The sequence below is a fragment of the Danio aesculapii genome, chromosome 23 (genome assembly GCF_903798145.1).
Source record: "Danio aesculapii chromosome 23, fDanAes4.1, whole genome shotgun sequence".
Classification (NCBI taxonomy): Eukaryota; Metazoa; Chordata; class Actinopteri; order Cypriniformes; family Danionidae; genus Danio; species Danio aesculapii.
Genome location: NC_079457.1, coordinates 15628050 through 15650200, shown reverse-complemented (window position 1 = coordinate 15650200; position 22151 = coordinate 15628050). Strand labels below are relative to the sequence as shown.

The 22151-nt window shown below is 35.2% G+C and overlaps 1 protein-coding gene across 1 annotated transcript in view; it reads right to left on the bottom strand.

Annotated features, from left to right (window-relative positions):
• The window catches only part of plxna2 (plexin A2), a 380453-nt gene that overhangs the window by 23987 nt on the left and 334315 nt on the right, over positions 1-22151 (bottom strand). Inside the window, exons 23-26 of the mRNA XM_056448621.1 lie at positions 20743-20809; positions 18177-18323; positions 17727-17886; positions 13147-13250 (exon numbers count right to left, since the gene is read on the bottom strand). Coding sequence (XP_056304596.1) covers positions 13147-13250; positions 17727-17886; positions 18177-18323; positions 20743-20809 — 478 coding nt within the window. The remainder of the gene's footprint in view (positions 1-13146; positions 13251-17726; positions 17887-18176; positions 18324-20742; positions 20810-22151) is intronic.

Sequence of the window (22151 nt, the reverse complement as noted above, 5' to 3'; positions counted from 1 at the left end):
GCCTGACTGGAGAGACACTTGAAAGAGACCAGGACTGTGGACGAATCAACCCCAGAGAGGCGACCAAGTGGGATGACACTCACAAACCTCTTTTTATAGCTCACTTTCTCTCTCCCGAGACTCTGTTCGCCTGAGCATGGGTTATGGGAGGGCAAAGGTTTGATTTTGACACTGGTGGGCACATAAAAGCATCCCAAACTGATAATAGAGCCTTTACAGTATTTATAGATTTGGTCGCAAATAAAGGCAGTTTTTGCTTGCGTGTCACTTTATTTTAGTGCTAAAATTCTGTAAAGAAAATTATTTAGTTTATACCCACATGACCCACAGTTTATACCCACTTATTATTAGATGAGAATGTAAACTTGTTCTCTCTATTAAACAAACCACAACAAAAAAAGACTTCGCCAGTTTATCCAAAACTGTGCAGTTCTAGTCTCCACTGGCAATTTACTTCCTGTAGTTTGTTGCTATCACCAGCAGTGTTTTCTATATGGGAGATTACTCCTGAATGAACTACAACTCCCAGAACCCCCTGCACTCATCAACTCCTGCAACAGCTGACAATAATCTGGACACAAAGACACATCTGCTGCTCATCTACACTGGCTACTGGACTATAAATACACCTCACCTTCATTCACACTTTGCCGATTCTTGTTTCAGTATGAACATTACGAAGCGGGTTTCCTGGTTTGGTTTCCTGTGTGTTAATCCTTGCCTTGTTCCTCGTTTTGATTCATTGCCGCCTTGAATGACCTCTTGCTGTATGCTGACCACGTCTTTTGGATTTCCCCTGTACTAATGTTTTGCTCCCATTTCTGACCTGTGCCTGTATGACCTCCATTATTAAACTGCATTTGGATCTGCAAGTCTGTTTTCAGCATCTGCTTTGTTACACAGAGCTAAATGAACATTATTATTTGAGTGTTTTGTCAATTTTGTGGATATTTCATTGATTCATTTAAGCAGCCAAGTATAGCTCACTTTTAACACACCAATTCATGCTCACTGACGTCTTACTAGTGTGTGTACAAAACATGGTCTGCACAAAATGCAATGGCTTAGCCTTAAAGTAAGAAAATACTCAAGTAGTACTGTTCAGCCTAAGCCATTTTTATGATTTGGACCTTGGTGACCTCAGTGCAAGTCTCAAATTCGATCAACAAATCAATGCTGTGGTCAGATCATGTTTCTTTCACTTATGCCATCTGCCTAAAGTCAAATCCTTTCTTTCCTTATTGAATTCTGAAAAAGTTACACATGCGTTCATTACTTCATGCCTCGATTATTATAATTCACTTTTTTACAGAGCTGTTCAATCTGTGATCGGGTGCATGCAAATGGTGCAAATGTTGCAGCCAGGCTAAAGACCGTCAGTCGAAAATATGATCACATCTTCCCTATCTTTACCTCTCTCTAACCGTTGTTTTTGTTTTAAAGCACTACACAGTTACACCATCATATTAATCCAATATCCTACATTCCTTGACTCCATCTAGGTCTCTTGGATCATGCAGGCAAGGATGTTATGGAATTTTTCCAGAAAAGACCGTTCACACATCTTTTCCAAAATACTGGTAAATTCTGACACCATGAACCAGAAATGAGCTCTAAACAGCTGCATTTGTATTTGTAAACATTTGACTACATTACAAACTTGGTGGATGGATAAGTATTGTGAACACCTTCTATGAAAACATATGGAGGAATACTTTTGCATGTCGAGATGTTCATAATATGTGTGTGCTGGCGCTCACCGGCTGCTTCATGTGCACATGCATCAAGCAACAAACAGCGGTTTTAACATAAGCATTTTATCCATAATTTTTTTCCACAGTTGGCATAAAGATGGAACATATAAACGTTATCTAACTAACATCTAGCATCTAAATGTGTCTGGAAAAAATTTCAACGGTTTTAATTTTCATAATCGGCGTGCATGTGAATGTGTCTGAGTGTTCTAATTTGGCTGGAGTAGACGTCTCACGTTAGCGCGTTCTAAGCGTGAACACGCTCTTTCCGGCAATTTTCCTTCTGCATTCGCACAGAGCAGCATTCCGGCAAATTTCCTGTAATGTTACAACTTCTTTTTATGGAAAATTTCTAGTAACGATACTTAAAGATAACGAAAATTGCTAGTAACTTACCGGTATTTTCAAAAAAGGGTCTGTATGTGTGAAAGCGGCTATTGTCATTTTTTTAGCCCCTAATCAACCTTGGGTTGTGCTTTATAAATAAATAATGAAATTAATCACTTACTAATTGCACTTTAAAAAAAAGTTTGTTGTTTGTTCTATTAGACCCACAGTATATATTAATGGACCACAGTTATTAATTTTAGTTTTGCCTGAATGATTAATTTTTTTTAACTCTCTCAAATTGTCATAGCTTCAGACAACTTACAAACCACCAAGAACCGCAGTTTCAATTGATCATTTTAGGTAAGTAATCAACATTAAAGTCGCATTTTTGTGTGACCTGTCCCTCTAATTTAAATCAGACTTTTCCAAAATTATTACTAGGCACATTTCAGTAGCTGCTGGATATTGATAAGGACTAACCGGCAGCTAGCTCACTTCAACTCTCACATGGTTGCCCACTGAAGCTAAGCAAGGCTGCGCTCGGTCAGCACCTGGATGGGATGGGCTCAACCTGTGGTCTGTGTGGGTCCTAACGTCCCAGTATAGTGAAGGGGACTCTATACTGCTCAGTGAGTGCCGTCTATCGAATGAGACAATAAACTGAGGTCCTGACTCTCTGTGGTCGTTAAAAACCCCAGGATGTCCTTCAAAAAAGAGTAGGGGTTTAACCCCGGTACCCTGGCCAAAATTTGCTCACTGGCCTCTGTCCATCATACCCATATGATAATTGGTTTCGTCTGTCTCCTCTCCACCAATCAGCTTGTATGTGGTGTGTGGTCTGGCGCAATATGGCTGTCGTTGCATCATCCAGGTGGATGCTGCACACTGGTGGTGGATGAGGTGATTCCCCCCAATGTGTAAAGCGCTTTGAGTGTCTAGAAAAGTGCTATATAAATGTAAGACATTATTATTATTATTATTCAATTTGACCCGTTCGGGCTGTGGAACTGGTACAGCTATTAAGCATCAAATATTAGTTATTGTAGAAAAAAAGAACACAATTTCTATGGATTTTTAACATACATTTAAAGATTTTAACATATTACATCTATTCTTCCTTTCTGTGGAGGAGTGTGAATGATGCAATGGAGCAATATTGGCCCTTGAGGGATAATCCTGAGCAAGGCATACAGGCAGGCGTCCCGCCGGTGGGTGCGAGAGTGATAAGGGGCAAGCTTTCCTCATGATAACATTTGCATCAAGCAGACAGCAGACCCCTTTTCCCCCCAAGTATCTCTGATCCCCCTGCGCTCTATCTGATGCTGATCGGCAAGCGAATGCACATTTAGCACAGGCAGATTCTGCCTCTTCTTTGAAATATGGCAGGCTTGGTCACGCTAACACTGAGAGCGTGAAAAACCTTTGCCACACAGCAGAATGATCACCATATCACCATACAGATGATAAACGCATTACTGGAGCTGTCCTCAATATAGTTAATGTTAAAAAGATGCAATGATTTTAACTGTACATATTATAGATATCAGCATTGTATGTCTAAAACAAAAGTAGTTATATAAATAGGGTCGTATGTCACACTGTAAGCCCTTGAGCATTGTCAGCTCTGGAAAAGACAGCTTAACCCCCGGCAGTGATCTGTGCCAAGCGCCTTAAACTGTGATATACAACGGAGATGTTTATCTCTTTTTTTTTGGAGCCAACAAAGCTTGCTTACACTTATGAGCATCAAGGGCTTCAGCTAAACGCACACACACACACACAGCTGCAAAAGACTCCCGTGGAATCTCAAATATTAATACAACAGTGAGTTCTGAAAGTCAATGAATCATTCAGTCAGTCGATTCATTCATTCAGGAATAAAACAAGAGGCTGTTTTTATGAATGAGTCAGTAATTTGTGCTATTGAGTCATAAAAAAATAGTTTCAAAGAAATGAATACTTTTATTTATTCGAGGACATGCTAAATTGATCAAAAGTGTCAGTAAAGACCTTAGATTTCTAGTTCAATCAAATGCTGTTCTTTTTGTTTCTGATAAATCATGATTTCCATATAAAATCATAAAATACTGTCAAAAAAGGCTGGGTTATCCTCAATTGCTTCATGTTGTACCAACACAAATCGATTAAGTTAACTTAATTGTTTTACAAATTTAAGTGGATTTAACATAAAACAGTAGCAGAAGCAAAAAAAACCTCAAGAATTGTGTTGATTCAGCTCATTTTAAATAAGTAGTTTAAACAAGCAGTTTTTTGAGTGTATATTACACATTTAAATGATTATAAATGTTAAAAAATGACATTTGTATCATGTATTCTTTGCTATCTTTCATTATTTTTGCTTTTATTTGTCATGCCTAATTTGTTTGCTAAATTGAACAGCCAATCAGAGCTCTCTTTAACATCAGTTCTGTGTGTTCAATTGGCCACAAAACCCACTGTGGTGTCTGACTAGTCTTGACGTTCAGGACACTGAAAACGAAGCTAACTGAGGCTCACACTGTGCAATTTTTTTAATAATCCTGAATGATTGTAGTATGTCAGACTGCATGAACATGGCTTCCATGTTTTTCAGATCTCAGCCGTCATAATGTCAGACTGAACGACAATGAAGAAGCACCAAACATGGAAGAAAACTCCCCTGGAGTTTGACGTCATCCATCTGTGACACTTTCACGATCCCACATTCTGAAATGATTCCATGCAGCAAACATAAACAATCTGTAGTGGCAATTTTGCACACGGCGTGTCTCAATAATAAAACCAGTAAGAAAAAAACTGTTTTGACATTTCACCGTGGTCATTTGAATTGTCACATGGATTCGCGTCATCAGATTCTGCGCTCCAATTGGTTCTTGGATTGATGCTCATCGCAGCTGTTGTCACACTGCAGGAATGTGTGTGAAATCTTCTGACACTGCTAGAACTTCATCGGAGGAAAATCCTAGCCTAGGATGTCAGGAACCTTTTAGGATTCCCCAAATTTGTCTCACATGACAAAATCGTGGCTGAAATCTCAGAGTGTGAGCAGGGCTTTAGGCTGAATATATCTGAACAAACTCATTTATTATGACAATGGAAAACAAGAAAGCATATCATTTTCATGTAGAGGATTAATTTACAGTGGTAAGCAAAGCTCTTTCACTTTCTCTTACTACATGTATATGAAAGAATCAGAGTGCTCTCCGCTAATGACTGCTTGAGTTGAGCTCCTAAACACTGAGGCTTGTAGTATGTCAAATGCACTGTGTGTTTATTGATATTAAAGGCACACTGTGTAATATTTGCCACTAGAGGGCAAATATTCACAACAAACAAAGGCATATTTTGATGAGGCTGAGACTGAGTATGGAATCATGCACTTTAAAACATTCTATGATCAATTAGTCATGACAGCATATGTTTTTAGTTCATTGTAACTTATTAAACTAAGTTAATCATGTTCCAACTTAATTTTATAAGTTAAGTAAGCTGTTTTAAGTCAGTTGAACATAATATAAGTTCAATGGACTAAGGTTAATTTGATTCAGCTTAAAAAATTTTGTTACAGTGTGGGAGTTGTGGTCTTCATTACAAAGTATTCAAAACGTATTATCATGGTAAGAAGCAGAAAAAGGCTGATAACAATTTAAGTGAAGTGAGTCAGATAAAGAAATTGCTGATGAGAGATGAGAACAACATGGCATGAAAGCAACAGAGCTTATATTATGCCAGAGTCCACCACTTCTGGTTCTTTAAGCCGTGATCACGCGGGGAAGATGCAGCGCTGTTTTATTATCCTAAATACATTTTAGAGTTCTGTTATAATGCTGCTCTATGCAAGCTAAAATAATGCAAAATATATTGAAGCATCTTTGGTCTTTCCCTGTTTTCTATAAAACCAAACGGAAAACATTTGGGATAATTTAAGTGCATAAGTTAGTAAAAAATAACTGTTCCAGTGTTTTTTTTTTTTTTGTATATTTTAATGAAAGAAGTCCTACATTTTGTAGTTAAATCAAGAATAGTTTTGAAAATACTATTAATACACAGAAATGTTGGCCTATACTGATAACTGAAGTGCAAAACGCTTTGGATAAGCGTCTGCTAAATGAGTAAATGTGAAATGCACTGTGATATGTCCAACAGGTCGCACTATTATGTCTTTCTTTTCTTATTCATTGCTTTACAACATGTTTTTAACACATTTAAATCAGTTTTTAATTATTTTTATCCGTGGTTGTTTTTATTTTCTAATACTTAGATTACTTGATTCGATGTTGATCCTGATTTCAAATACAACTTGTAAATAAATAGAGTGTACAACTGACTTTATTTTAAAGGATTAAAGGGATAGTTCATCCATGAATGAAAATTCTGTCATTATTAATTCATCATCAAAATAAACTAATCTAATTAAACACAAAGAAACATATACTGAAGAATGTTGGAAATAACAGCCATTGACAGCCAAAGTATTTTTGTTCCTACTATGGATGACTGCTTTTTCCATCATTCGGCAGATGATCTTGTTTTGTGTTCAACAGAAGGAAATGAATAAATGTTTAGTACAACACGACACAAGTGTCTTTTTAAAACTAAACTTTTAATACTGCAAAAAATGTTTTTATTCCTTAGTTTTATTTCTTGTTTCTAGTCCTAATATCTAAAAAATCTTCAATCAAAAATGATTTTCTAGACAAGTAAAAAATATTGTTTTCAGAAAAGATAAGATTATTTTGCTTACCTAATTGGCAGATTATTTAGAATTTTTAAGGAAAACTCACTTAATTTTTACCTTATTTTTAAAAACATGACAATATTTTTGCTTGTCTAGAAAATGCTTCCTAATTTAAGAGTTTTTAGATATTTGGACTGGAAACGAAAAAAAACTCAAATTAAGAAAATATATTTTTTTGCATTGCAAAATATGTGCTGAATCCACTTTAAACCAGAGAAACCATATTCTAAAAAACTATTATTTATACATAGCTTTTAAAAAAAATATATCTATAATATCAATTTATTATCAAATAAAATTTATCAATGTAATCTGTGTGCTTCCTTCGAGCCTAGATGCTATTAATAATTAAATCAACAACACCAAACAGTCATAACATAATCCAGTTGAAGCTAATGTAAGCAGTTCTTTTTCTCCCTCTAGTTAAGTCCAGAAACACATTCCTCTGCATACTTCATTGAAAGTACTGTGCTTTACATTCCTGTGAGATACAGGAGCTAATAATGCACACATTAGCAGCGGCCTCTGTTTATTTGAATTGTTAATGCCAGTCCTCTCGTGCTGCTCCAACTATTTAAATTGGAAATGTGAGCGCTATGGTGGCCCCTCAGGGACACGCTGCCAGTCCTCTGTAATGTCATTCAGCATACGCAAGGTCAAGAGGCTCACTGATTTCAAGAAAGGGCGGAAGAGTGAGAGAAAGAAGAAAGAGAGCGAGTGGGAGAGGCAGCGCAGCCTGGAGAAATAGCTAGCGTTCAGACTGAAGGAAAACTTTTATTCCCCCCCCTGGCTAGCGCTCTAATCAGCCCTGTGCAATCAAAATGAGCAATCAGGCAGGAACACGGTGACCACAGGTTTATGAAGCCACAGCACGAAACGTTGGAAGGACACAGCTGCTGATTATACTGTCTGCTCTCTTTAAATATACCGCGGGAAATTAGCATATGCGTCGTTTTTTTGGAGTGAGGTGAGGGTGCTTGTGTGAAGAGCTCAGGAGTCATGTATTTTAATGCAGTGCTCTCTACAACTCCCTTACAGCCTTCTGTTTGCACTTCTCTTTCTCCAAACTCTCTCTTTCTCCGGTCTCTGTGGGACCAGTAAGAGTTAATATAGAAAAGAGTTAGTAAACAGCTCCCCGAGAAGGATATAGCTGGAATATTTCACATGAAGTACATAAATGACCTGGCAACCCTGTGATGGGTTTACAATCAATGTGTCAGACTAGATTTTTGAGTAAAGCTATGGAAATGATAATAGGGCAATAATATTTGATATAGGGCACCCACAGTATAATGAGTTTCAGAATATTTAGGATATCAGTGTTTAAAAAATAAATAGGGAGAAAAATATTTAATATAACAAGCAGTGAGGCTTTTTGAAACATAAAGTAGGTATTATAGAATTGGCTTTGTGAAATTTGTAATGCTTTACTGTGATTTTATGTTGTATTGTCCTTCTCACTGAAATTTCCGTTTTTGGGATGAATAATGTTTTACTACTACTACTACTATTGCTAAACATTAGTAATATTGCTAAAATATTTTCTTTTTTAAATATGTCCTAAATGATTGTTAACAGAGCAAGGAAATTTTCACAGTATGTCTGATAATATTTTTTCTTCTGGAGAAAGTCTTATTTGTTTTATTTTGACTAGAATAAAAGCAGTTTTAAATTTTTTTAAAGCCATTTTAAGGTCAAAATTATTAGCCCCCTTAAACAATTTTTTTTCGATAGTCTACAGAACAAACCATTCTTTGCTTTCAGGAACTATGATATGGAGGCTGAAGTATGAGAAGGAATGCTATCCTGCTGAAGAATTTGCCCTCTCCTGTGGTTTGTAATGTAATGGGCAGCACAAATATCTTGATATCTCAGGCTGTTGATGTTGCCATCCACTCAGCAGATCCCTTGCACGCTCTCACACTGAATGTAGCCCCAAACCATGAGTTTTCCTTCACCAAACTTAACTGATTTCTATGGGACTCTTGGGTCCATGTGGGTTCCAATAGGTCTTCTGCAGTATTTGTGATGATTGGGATGCAGTTCAACAGACAATTTATCAGAAAAATTGACCTTCTGCCACTTTTCCAAATGATCAACTAGAAGTCAAGTTATTATTTTATGCTCTTACAACTGAGATTGACGACAAAACTTTTGTCAGATAGTGTATATACAGTTGAAGTCAGAATTATTAGCCCCCCTGTATATTTTTTTCCAATTTTTGTTTAACAAAGAGAAGATTTTCTTCAACACATTTCTAAACATAATAGTTTAAATAACTCATTTCTAATAAAGGATTTATTTTATTTTTGCCATGATGACAGTAAATAATATTTGATTAGATATTCTTCAAGACACTTCTATACAGTTTAAAGTGACATTTAAAGGCTTAACTAGGTTAATTAGGTTAACTAGGCAGGATAGGGTAATTAGTTATTGTATAACAATGGTTTGTTCTGTAGTCTACTATAAATAGCTATACAGACTATAAATAGCTTAAAGGGGCTAATAATTTTTACCTTAAATTGATTCGAAAAAAATTAAAAACTGCTTTTATTCTTGCCGAAATAAAACAAATTTCTCCATAAAAAAATCTTATAGGAAATACTGTGAAAATGTCCTTACTCTGTTGAACCTAATTTGGGAAATATTTAAAAAAGAAAAAAAACAAAGGGGGGCTAATAATTCTGACTTAAACTGTATATGTAAGAAAGTCTCATTTAATGCTTTGTCAGTTAACTTTATTTTTTTAACAAAATATGAATAAATACTGTAATAAAGGTTTTGTTCACTGTTTGGTCATGTTAGTAAATACATTAATTAACATTATAACTAATACAACCTTATTGTAAGTTTAGGGTTCCTTCATTCAGTCTATATCGCTCTTCTGAGATTAAAAATTATTTTTAAAATGTTACTTGGACTAAATTTATTGTTTGTCCCTTAAAATAACATAAATGTAAAAACATAATTGTGTTTATATCTATATATATTTAAACTAAAACCAATATGAATTTAAAAAAACATGGACATAAGAAACGACGTACAACCAAATAACTACAATTTAAAATTAATCAAATTAAATTAAATTAATTAAACTAAATATTTTACCAGTTTCCAAAAGTGTAACACAGTAACTGTAAGATCATAATCAAACATTCAAATCCAACAAATAAAAAAATATCTTTAGATTATTTTAGTTTATATGTACTAAAATAATATTATTGCAAGAGATTTTTTTCTCAAACATTAATAACATTTTATCTGCTTAATATGTACAGCATATAAAGGCGAATGTCTTATTATTATTATATACACATTATAAATATACACATTTTTCACCATCATAAAAACTCAGTATGTTATTTCATGTGAAAATATATTATCATAAAGGCAGTAAAAATGCTTTTTTTCCAGCATTCTCTCTTTGTGTCTCATCCACACACCCTACATCATGACAGCACATATGATGAGCTCTTTTAGGAGTAATTATGAGAATATGTGTGCGCTTGCCCTGTGGCTTCTCTTCTGGACACAAAAGAGGCCAAATGTGCCCCCTCCTCTCTCTCTCTCTGTTATCAGGTACCTGCTCTGACGTGTGCCGTCTCTGCAATGTCTGAACTAGAGACAAGGTAAAGGCTGTAATTAATCCACTGAAGGTAAAGAACGACCTCTCTCTCTCTTTTCACAGCCACACTTAAAATTTTCAGTCTCTGAGCTCAATAATTGTCCTCTATTATACTGTCTTGTGCGCTGTGATTCAGACAGAGATCTGCCGTCTGTCTCCCTGGAGCTCAACACTCACAGCCAGACATTTTTTGGAGCACCACGAGATAAAGGAAATGTTTTCTGTTGAGCTTAATTGTTGTTTCCTGTTAAACGGATACACAAAGTATTTCTTGTGTATTGCATTGTCTTTTGTCGTGCATTTTTGTAAGAATATGATTTCTGATGTTTTCCACTTATAAGTTACAATAGAAATTGTAAAAAAGACTTCTGCGTTTGCTATTCTGTCTACAGTATTTATAGATGTAAATGACCTCTAGCATGATTAACTGAACTCTCTGCATATGAAATGAGTAACGATGACCAAGTTGTTAAACACTGATTAATATGTAAATGTAAGCAGCCACATGCTAATACACTCATGGTTGTGATATCAACATGCTAATTGAATTGAATCGTGTTAATGAATTCACTTCAAAAAAAGGATATCTTAAAAAGTGTTTATTTTCTATATTTGTACAGGAATATATGATTAAAAATTTGATAAAAAATATATGAAGTTGTTTTGAATGATTAGTATTTAGTTATATGAAATAAAATATATATTTATATATGAAAACAGGATCGACAAAAGACCTTCGCAAAGCACTGTATCGCTATATATTGACGTGTTAAATGTGAGTTAATGTCACCGGCCTTAGGAAAAAAAAAAATACTTTTAATTATATGTTAGAGAAAATGCTTTAAAAAAGTAAATAAGAAATAAAATAATAGATAAATAAATATAATAAATAAATAAATAAAATAAAAAAAAAATTAATTAATAAAAATAAATAAATAAATAAATACATAAATAAATAAATAATAAAATAAATAACTAAAATAAAATAAATAAAATAAATAAAATAAATAAAATAAAATATAAATATTAAAAATGATGTCATTATGGTGTATTGATGACATTTATTTTTGGTTGCATAAGGCTTAAATACATACTGGATAAAAGGCGGATTGGATTAAATCAAGTGAGGAGGAAAACATATAAATATCAAATAATTTAATCTATTTGCCATCTAATTACAAAATATAATTAAAATTGGAAGTATTTTGACGTAATTTTGCTTGGATTTTTTTATGACAAGGTATACATATATATCATGATTAGTGATCTCTAATAATCTAATAATACGAATAATTATTTATGAATTATTCTTATATGCAATTTTCACTTTCGAATACTATTCTATCATTTCAAAAAGGAAAAAAAATATATATAAACAAGAAAAAAATCTTGATTAAGAACTAGGGCTGGGCGATTGATTGAGAGGTAATCGAAATCGACATTCAGAACGAATAATTTTTCCAGGTCCTTTTTTTGATTACTTTCTTTACTGCGTTTGGAGTTATGTGACCCTGCTTTGTTAAGGCCGATTTATACTGCGTTGAGTGCACGTGTATGGTCCGATGCAGCTTTCACGTGCTCGCATGCCAACGCACCTCTCAAAAAATGTAACTTTGCAAAGCTCTGTGATTGGTCAGTTTGGTAGCAGTGACTAGCTAGGGTGCCACGGAGAGCCGAAGGAGAGCAGTAAGCCATATGAAGTGAGTTGTTTTGTGTTTACCTTATGATGAGTTTGGCGATGGACCCATTCTTGAGCCTTACTTTGCACTACATTGACAATGATTGAAAGCTGTGCCAGAGATGCAATGAGAAGGCATATTTTCCATTACAATAAAATTATTATTTACATTAAAATACTATTTTTTAAAATACTATTGTTAGTGTTACAGAACTATTTTACAGACGAAATGCACGGTTTAAAATATTTTTTACAGGACATACAAGAGTTAATTTATTTAGAAGAGACACGGTTTATTTTCTACTTTAAATTTGGAAAACATTGAAAATAATTTACTTTGTTTCTAAAAGTGCAAGTTATTTATTTTCAAGAAATGTTCATTTTAGGTAATGTGGGTTTTAATTTCAGTTGTTCAATGTTGATGTTCAATAAATATTCATAAATAGTAGATATTTTCCTTCAGTTATTTTACAATCAAGTAATACGCCCTTCATTTAGAAATCTCTCACTTGTAATATGCAAGTTGTAATATGTAAATAAAATAATCGTCCATTTATCGTAAACGAGTTTTCGTTTTTTTGGCCAAATTGCTCCCTATTAAGAACATTAATTACTGGTAACACTTTATTTTGATGGTCCATTTGAGCATTAGTAGACTGTCTGCTTAATATCTGTTGATACTGCTCCTTCAACGAACATTTAACTGACTATAAGACACTACAAGTACATGTCAACTTACACTAACCCTAACCCCAACCTAATAGTCTACTTATAATCTATTGAGAATTAGTTGGCATGTAGATGCAGTGTAACTTAAATTCAACAAATGCACCATCAAAATAAAGTTTGACAATATTATTGTTATATTTATAATGGATGACTACGTCTATCAAATGTTCCTATATTTTATTCAATAAAGCAAGAAAATCCACTGTTTTAGTCCCCTTTAAAGTCTTCTCAGTCAGACAGAAGAGGGCACCATGACATTATGTATAAACGTGCATGTCTTCTATTGTACCTGATAGTGCATGAGAGTGTTGAGCCTCTTCCAATCATTTTCAATCTTGGTGGTGATGTCTTCATCCTGCAGGACAACGCGGGCCATCCGTCCCTGACGCCACTCTGAAAAAAAAAAATCAAACATCTGCCATTAAAACAGACTCGCTGAACCTCCCCCAGCTCAAAGCAAGATTGATTTGATCCAAACCTCTGAATGTGTCTTTTCACATGGGTTTGAAAGTGTGTGTGTGTATGCGCGGTAGGGTATAATTAAATGCTAAAGAGAGAGCTGATAGGATATAGACAGGCTCAGAGCGAGAGTGATCATTGATTTTCTCCTCTGTTGAATAGGGTTTATTAGTTTACGTAGTTGCCAAATGCACAGATGATGCCGGCAGAAACCTACCCCCAACACACGCACACACACACACACACACACGCACACACAGTTCTGCAGCTACACAGACAGAACATCATCATGGAGGAGATTGCCCTGGCCAAGGTGCTGGAAGGATGATTTGCACCGCTGACAGGGGGCTTTTGTGCGGTGTGTGTGTGTGTGTGTGTATGTGTGTGAGATGGGCATTTGTGTGCCAGAAATGAAATGTGGAGTCAGTCTGTCAGCACCGTCTGTCAGCTTTTACCTGGGTTACACACATAACTGCTTGTGTGTGTGTGTGTGTGTGTGTGTGTGTGTGTAAACATTGTATATTTCCAGAACTATTTATGCATTACAGATAATGTGAAATTGAAATTGAACATTGCAGGAAAAAGAAATATGTATTTTGATAATATCATGCACAAATATGTGATATATTATCAGTTTTCAGATCTGAAAAGACACTTTCTGCAGGAAAAATGTTACATTACACATTACACTGGCTTAGTCCCTTTATTAATCTAGGGTCACCACAGTGGAATGAACTGCCAACTTATCAAGCATATGTTTTACGCAGCGGACGCCCTTCCAGCTGCAACCAATCACTGGGAAATATCCATACACTGCCATTCACACATACTGTATACAGTACACTACGGACAATTTCACCCAATTACCCAATTCATCTACACTGTAAAAAAACCCCCTAATTTTACAGAAAATATCTCTAAATTTTTTACAGTATTTTTTTGTCATTTCAAATTAAATTCAAAACTTAGTAAAACGACAAGCAATCTTTCTAAATTAACAGTTTGACTGTCATTTTAGGTACTTTATCATTAAAAACAAATTACTGACGTTTTTGTTTTTTATACAGGGAAATTACAGTATTATTTATACAGTATTTTTTCTGTTATTTTAAATTATATTCAAAAGTCCGTAAAAATTACAAAAAATATCTGTAAATTAACAGCTTGACTGTTATTTTATGTACTATATAATTAATGACAAATTACAGCAATTTTCCTGTTTTATACAATACAATTGCCGTATTATTTACACAGTGTTTTTTCCAGTTTTTTTGAAGTACATTTAAAATTACGTAAAATTAAAGTAATAAGTTGTAATTAATTGCTCTGTTAAAAAAAAATTTTAAATCTTAAAAAAAGGGTCAAATGACTGGCAGCTATGGCTGCCAAACAAAAACCATAAAATTACGGTAAAATTTCTTTGTTGAAATAAAGTGCAAAAAATAATAAATCTACAGATATTTTCATTAAAATGTTTACAGAAAAACACTGTTATTTTACAGACTTTTCCTAGATTATTACGATCAAATCCGTTCAATAAATAAAATAGATAAATTCTGCTCACATGCACCTGTTCCGGATTCCGCTAATTGCACACACAGTCGGAGGATCGTTATGAACTGATTACATGGACTTTAAAAGCAGCACAGACGCACGCACCAATTGCTAAGTCTTGTTATACTGTTACTGTGAACATTATGATGCGTTTCTTTCTTTTGCTGTGCTTTGTTTGTTAATTGTTTATGTGGTTTGCTGCTTGGACTGACCATTTGGCTGTTATTTGACCATGACTCTGGATTCCCTGCATACATCTGTTTGCCCCTGTGTTGACTGTTGCTTGCCTGACCATCTATGTGTAATAAACCTGCATTTGGATCTGCACTCCTTTGTCAGCATCCCGTTCACATTAAAGTTCCATTTCATTTAAGATTTGTAACTGAATTATTCCATATAACTTAAACATTTACATGTTTTACATAAATACTATTCAATAAAATGCAACAACTGTAATCTTAAAGTTGTGAGAATTTTAATCAGTTGTATCTCGTTTGTTGTTTTTCCAGACGTTTTTGATCCAAAATAAAACTGTTAAATTACGACCATGAGCATGTCTTGACATTTTATTAAAGGTGTTTAATTGTAATGGTTGAGAGATAAAACTCTTTTAAATAACATTTTTTCTTTTGAAATTTTAGTGCAGTCACTTTATTGATGGTGTTCAATCATAAAAATCTAGGAAAAGTTTGTGAAATAACAGTGTTTCTCTGTAAAACACTTAGTTTGTAACTTTTTTTGAACGGATTTGATCGTAATAATCTAGGAAAAGTCTGTAAAATAACAGTGTTTTTTTGTAAACATTTTAATGAAAATATCTGTAGATTTATTATTTTTTGCACTTTATTTCAATAAAGAAATTTTACCGTAATATTATGGTTTTTGTTTGGCAGCCGTAGCTGCCAGTCATTTGACCTTTTTTTTACGATATTTTTTTTTACAGTGTATACCACATGTCCTTGGACTTGTAGGGGAATCCAGAGCACCCAGAGGAAAACCACACAAACTCCACACAAAAATGCCAATTGACCCAGCTGAGGCTCAAACCAGCGACCTTCTTGCTGTGAGATGATCATGCTACCCACTGCGCCACCGTGATGCCCTTTACTGTATTTAAATACTGTTTAATGATTATTAAAACAGTAATATTAACCATGTGGAATTCGGTTTATCATCAAGTTGGCATCTGCTTCATTCCTACTACTAGAGCAGAGATGCCCAAACTTTTTCTTATGAAGCGCCAAAAACCAAACTTGATTGAGGCTAGTAGGTCAAAGGTAAATATAAGTGGGGTAACTTACCATGGGTAATTTTCTACTTTATTTATTATTGTTTAAAAATGACTAGAAAACTGAGCTAATAGCTGCAGTGTCCATCATAAGCACAATGCAGATATCACTGAAATTTAGAAGGTCATCTGGTTAATCTTTTGCCTATTTTACAAGAACTGAATTAGAACTTTCTCCTTTTGTCACATACATTTTGAGATATTAGGAACATATGCAAATTCTCTCTATATTCGCGAGGAACTGAACTACTCAGTCAACTGATTCTTTCAGAAAGAAAAGTGACTCTTTGCCAGTTATAAGTATAGTTTACTTCAAAATGAAAAATAATCTAATAATTTACTCACCCTTTACTTGTTCAAAACCTATTTGAGCGTATATCATTTGTTAAACACGAAATAAGTTATTTTGAAAATAGTATTTTTGCAACCCAGGCTCATTCTGAAAACGTACCCCTATATACATTTCTGGAGAGCAGCAAACATGTCCTAGGAGGTAGTTCTTTTGCAGTTTTTGTTTTCGTGAATCCACCAGAGGACGCTGTGTATGCTTTCTGAGATCTCAAATTTCTCTGGATTGCCGGTCGCGCCTGCTCTTCTCGTGTAAATCCACCAGAGGCCGCTGTCGACTGACTGATTGACTCATCGACTGACTCACTCTCCTCCTTCCCTAAACCCAATCGATAGTGTTTTCAAAAAAACTGATTAACCAGCACCCATCCACTTCTCTTAACCCAATCGAAAGTTTTAAAAAGCAATCCAGAAAAAGTAAAGCCCTCACCTGATTTTTACCACGTTTTCAGATTTTACCACATTCTCACCCTGTTGTTTACTAGGTTGTTTGTTTTTGGCTTCTGTATTTGTCTTAGCCACTTTCCAGAACCGTTCTTTGCTGGACTTAAAATCCACCATCATGGTCAACTCCTCTTGGCGTCTCAAGTTCGCTGACGTACATGGCGAGCTACCGGACAAACTGGTTACAGCGTGAAAGCCATCCATACTGAGATAAGCGATCAGCTGATAAGCACGGAAAGAAACGGCATCATAACGTACCATAGCGTTCATTTTAAAGACAAAATGCAGCCATACGTACTTCAGGCTACATAATTCGCGATCTCCAGAAATGTATATAGGGCTACACTTTCAGAATGAGCCTATGTTGTATTTTGTTTCCCTATGGATGTCAATGGTCCCAGCAACAAGCATTTTTCAAAATATCTTATCTTGCGTTCAGCAGAAGAAATAATCTTAGAAAGGTTTAAATAATTGAGGTAATTTTCTGTTTTATTACTGCAGAGATTTCACACTAAAATATTCACTTGATCAATTCCAAAACACTGATTGTTTTGGTAATGCCACTAATGTTGCGTTTGTCTGCTACAGGTTGCATCTGTAACTATTTTTAGTAAAAAAAAAACATTACAAAATAAAAGTTTTATGATATTATATAATTATATAACCAGTATTGTTATAACCTCTTAGTATTGTTGTATAAAAGCAATATCACATTTTCCATCTTGCAAGGCAAATCTTTTTGTCACAGAGCTACAATCTAAGCACACTTCACTCACCCAGATCCATGTCCACAGCTTTGGGTCTCTGTGAATACGGCATGTTTTTATACACGGCGTCCAGAATCTTTTCCTTGACTTGTGTGATGGTGTCACAGTTCAAAACTTTGACCGGGATCTCCGGGCTGTTCTCGTTCTCTGGGTTGACGCAGTTTAAAATCTGGAGGGCAGAAAAAAAGAGGATGAGCATTATGAGATGTTGGGCTGTGGTGGGTGAAGCTGTAGGTGCGGAGCGGGGCTCTGGAAAAGGCCATTTCCTGGCCCGAGAAATCTAATTTCACACCCTCTGCAGGACCCCAATCTCAGCCTTAGCAGGGTATGAGAGACTAATGAACACTAGTCTCCCTCTGCCAGACTGTCTTCTTTCAAACACACACACATACACACACTGCTCTGACATTCATTGAGTTTATGAGGTACTAAGGTTGTTAGTGTAATTATGATGCTGACCAGCGTCTTGTAGTCGATCTGCTGTCGGATGAGTTTGTCTTCGCTGAGGGAGTATCGGGCCTCTCCGGTGATGGCGTCTATTGGGCCTTTTTCCATCTGCTGTTTTATGGCACAGTACAGCATGAAGAGCGGCTCACCTGCACACTCCTGTAGACACACACACACACACACACCAAGCACATATTATTATTACTTCATTAAGAAACATGCTCTTTGGAATACAAACTACTACTACTTCTTGATTTTGAAGCTTGGTAACACTTAAGAATAATGGTCCATCAGTTAATGTATTTACTAAAATTAACTAAGAAATATAATATAGCTTGTTAACATTAGTGCACAGTGAGTAAACTGAAAATAACATTAATTAACATCAACAAAGACGAATAAATACCATGATAAATGTATTACTAATTGTTAGTTTATGCTAGTAAATGCAACTAACATGAACTAATGGATTATTATTTTAAAGTGTTCCCATTTTGTTCAGTAAGGATTCATTAAGTGGATCAAAAATGACATTAAATACATTTAAAGTGGATTTCAATTTCAAACTAGTCATTTTATTAAACCTTAAATGTTGAACAAAACAAGTAACATAACAGTTTTCTTATAAATAAAGAGCATACCTTTTCATAAAACTCAATATTACTATTATTTTAATTTAAATCAGACTGCTGTGCTGAGATTTCAGGAATTTTACACACAATTCAAATAAAAACAGCTAAATAATATTAATATTCCTCAAAATTACAAGTAGACATAATATACTTAAATCATTTGACAATATAGCTGACATCTGTTTCAAATGTTGGTAACATTTTGAGTTTAAGTAACAATTCTCACTATTAACTACTGGCTTATTACCTGAAGATATTGGTGGTTTACGTATAAAGTGCATATTCTAAATGACCTTATTCTACATCTCTAATCCTACCCAATACCTAAACCTAATGTCACAGTCACCAGTGATCTAGCCTGTGCAGATCGCTGGAGGACTACACATATGCCAATTTAATGAACCAAAACTCCCATTATGCACCTCAGATACACCAGTTACTGATTACACCTGATTACACACACACATGAAGCTCACGATGGACTAATTGGAAGGCTTATATAAACCACACACACACAGACTTTGCTGAGTCTTGTTTGTGTGTAACAATACAAAGCATACCCTAGTCTAGCCTTGCCGTGTTTCATGTAGTAGAAACACTGAAACGTTTCAAAACCCGCCTCTACAGCGACACCTAGTAGTATTTTTTTAATGTATTACTCTGGAACAGCTTCAGCAAAGAAAGAGTTACACAAATTGACAAATTATAGTCCACGTTTAAGTGATTTAGTGAAGCGGTGTGAGTTCCTGACCAGCATACTGAGATAATGGGTTTGAATCCAGGGTAATGCAGCTATAAACATTAGTTTTACAATTTCTAAGCATTTGTGCAAGTCGGGATTCGAACTCCCGTACGTTTGCAGCACACTTACTCTGTGCGTTTTCCCAACCCTGTCAATCAAACACAGATTCGCCAGGTCTCGAAACGCTTCCGAAATATTAGATGCTTTGAATCACTTTAGTCACATGACCTGGGCACTTCGAAACATTTTAGTCATGTAACCTAATGTTTCAGATCATGCTTCGGTGCAGTGTTTCAAAACACTTGCACTTTGCGATCCCAACACTGTGTTGAAACATCAGGTTCGCGTCAGCCATCCATAGTTTCCTCTTCTTTGTTTATCCTATCTGCCGCCTTCACTGACCTCTTTGCGTGTGACTGCTACTACGCTTTAGGATTACTCTCATGATTCCATTTGTTCCAGTTTGACCATTGCCTGTCTGACTAAGCTGTGTGGAGTCCTCCTTTGTCAACCCGAATCCATTTTTACACCTAACTACCATAATAACTATTAAAAAGCAGCAAATTAGGAGTTTATTAAGGCAAAAGGCGTAGTTAATAGTTTATTAATAAAGTGTTATATAAAAGTTCATTATTTCTTTCAGATGTCAACAATGAAGCAGATGACTACACTAAATGTTTATAATGCATAAATGTGTAGAGTGTACTATGTAATCACATGTACTTGTGCACCACCTGATTCATTTCTGACCAAGTTTCCTTAAAGTCTGATTCTCTGACTTTATACAATTTCAAATTTCCCATAATTCCCAAGATACTACTACAAATGTTTCTGCCAACTAGAACTCACTGGATTCACCTCACAGAGAGAAATATATATTACTTCCAGGCACTTGCCGCCAGCAGCAAATAAACAGGATATCCTTGAGCATTAAACATGTTAAGTTCAAACATTAAGTCCAGACACATTAATGTCTTTGATATTTTTTCACCAGACTGCTTGAAGAGACTCCAATTATTTGAATGAGTTCTTACAAACATACAAACTCTAGTTGATCATGACATTACGGGCTGCTTCCTGTCTAATTGGACGGCTCGGAGCCAGAATAAGCTCCAGAGTGATCCAGACTTCATGCTGAGCGTCAACTGTCTGTCTACATGAGACTAGTACTATTACAGCAAAGAAGAAGAAAGAAGAAAGTTACCTTCAGGAACTTGTGCAGTAAGAAAGCAAACCAGTTGGTTAGCATCTTCTCAGCAACAGACTCCGTTCTGAAACACACAAATATTAGGAAATGATGAACATTTTGCTAAATAACAACCATATGTTTTCTTGTTCTTTAAGGGCACTGCAGATAAATGTATGAATGGTGAAATGCACAGGCTTTTATAGAGCCTTTTGTTGCTATTGGTGTCCAATAAGGCAGTGGTCCTCTACCGGGCCGCACAAGAAATCATTCGTTATTTCCGATTTATTTATTATCTGAGTCTGAACGATCTTTTATTTAGAAAAGTCTTTTATTTTGAAAAATACTATATTCTCTCGTCTACATCTCGGTCACTTGAGCGCCCAAATTCAACCCACAAGCAGCAAAATGAGTAAGAAACAGACATCTTTAAAAAGTTTCTTTGCGAAGAGGAAAAAGTCCAGTGAAGGACCCACGAACTGCCAAGGAACGGATGCACAACCCATTTGTCAAGAAATTATTGGAATCTGCTATGTCTGTGCAAGAAGATCAACTGCTGGAGATTGCAAATGATGGCGGCCTTTTAGGGGCTGTTCGCATGTCGCGTCTTTTCTAGAGTTTGCGCAAGTTCATTTATCCTCTGAGAAAAAGGAAATGTGCAAAGCTGGTGGTCCTCCAGCAACATGGTTGAGAAACACTGCTTTATGTAATAATGTATGTATTTTAAAGTAGACCAATACCAATCACTGGCTGATAAGTAAATTGGGTAAACAAAATTGGCCATAGTGTATGAGTGTGTGTGTAAATGCGAGAGTGTATGGTGTTTCCAGTAGAGTTAGAGCTGAAAGGACATCTGCTGCGTCAAACATATGCTGGATAAGTTGGCGGTTCATTCTGCTGTGGCGATCGCTGATAACTAAGGCACTAAGGTGAAGAAAAATGAATGAATATTAAATTGTTTAAAGGCACGGTGTTGTAATTTTTAGTAAAATTGATAAAAATATTATAATTTTCCCAAAATAAATGATAAATACTGTTTGAAAAACGAGTGTAAGTATTTAAAGAAGAAATGTGTCTCCAACTAAAGGAAATTAAAATAGTTTAGACTATATTGAAGTACTAAAATATAGGCTGAATTCCAAAAAAAAACACTATATTAACTTTAGGCTTACAAATAAAACATTTCTGTATAATTATAACTTTTAGCATTCTTGTCACCCAATTCAAAAGTAATTCCTTGCAGGAGACATTATCTTTATACACAACACAAATTTGATGCGTTTTCTGCTCTTATTTGATTAGCAGGATACAATTAGCCCTGATAATTAGCTAAAAATGTACTTTATGTCAGTGTTTCTTAACCACGTTCCTGGAGGACCACCAACACTGCATGTCTCTTTGTCTGTCATACCCATTACAGGTCTTTC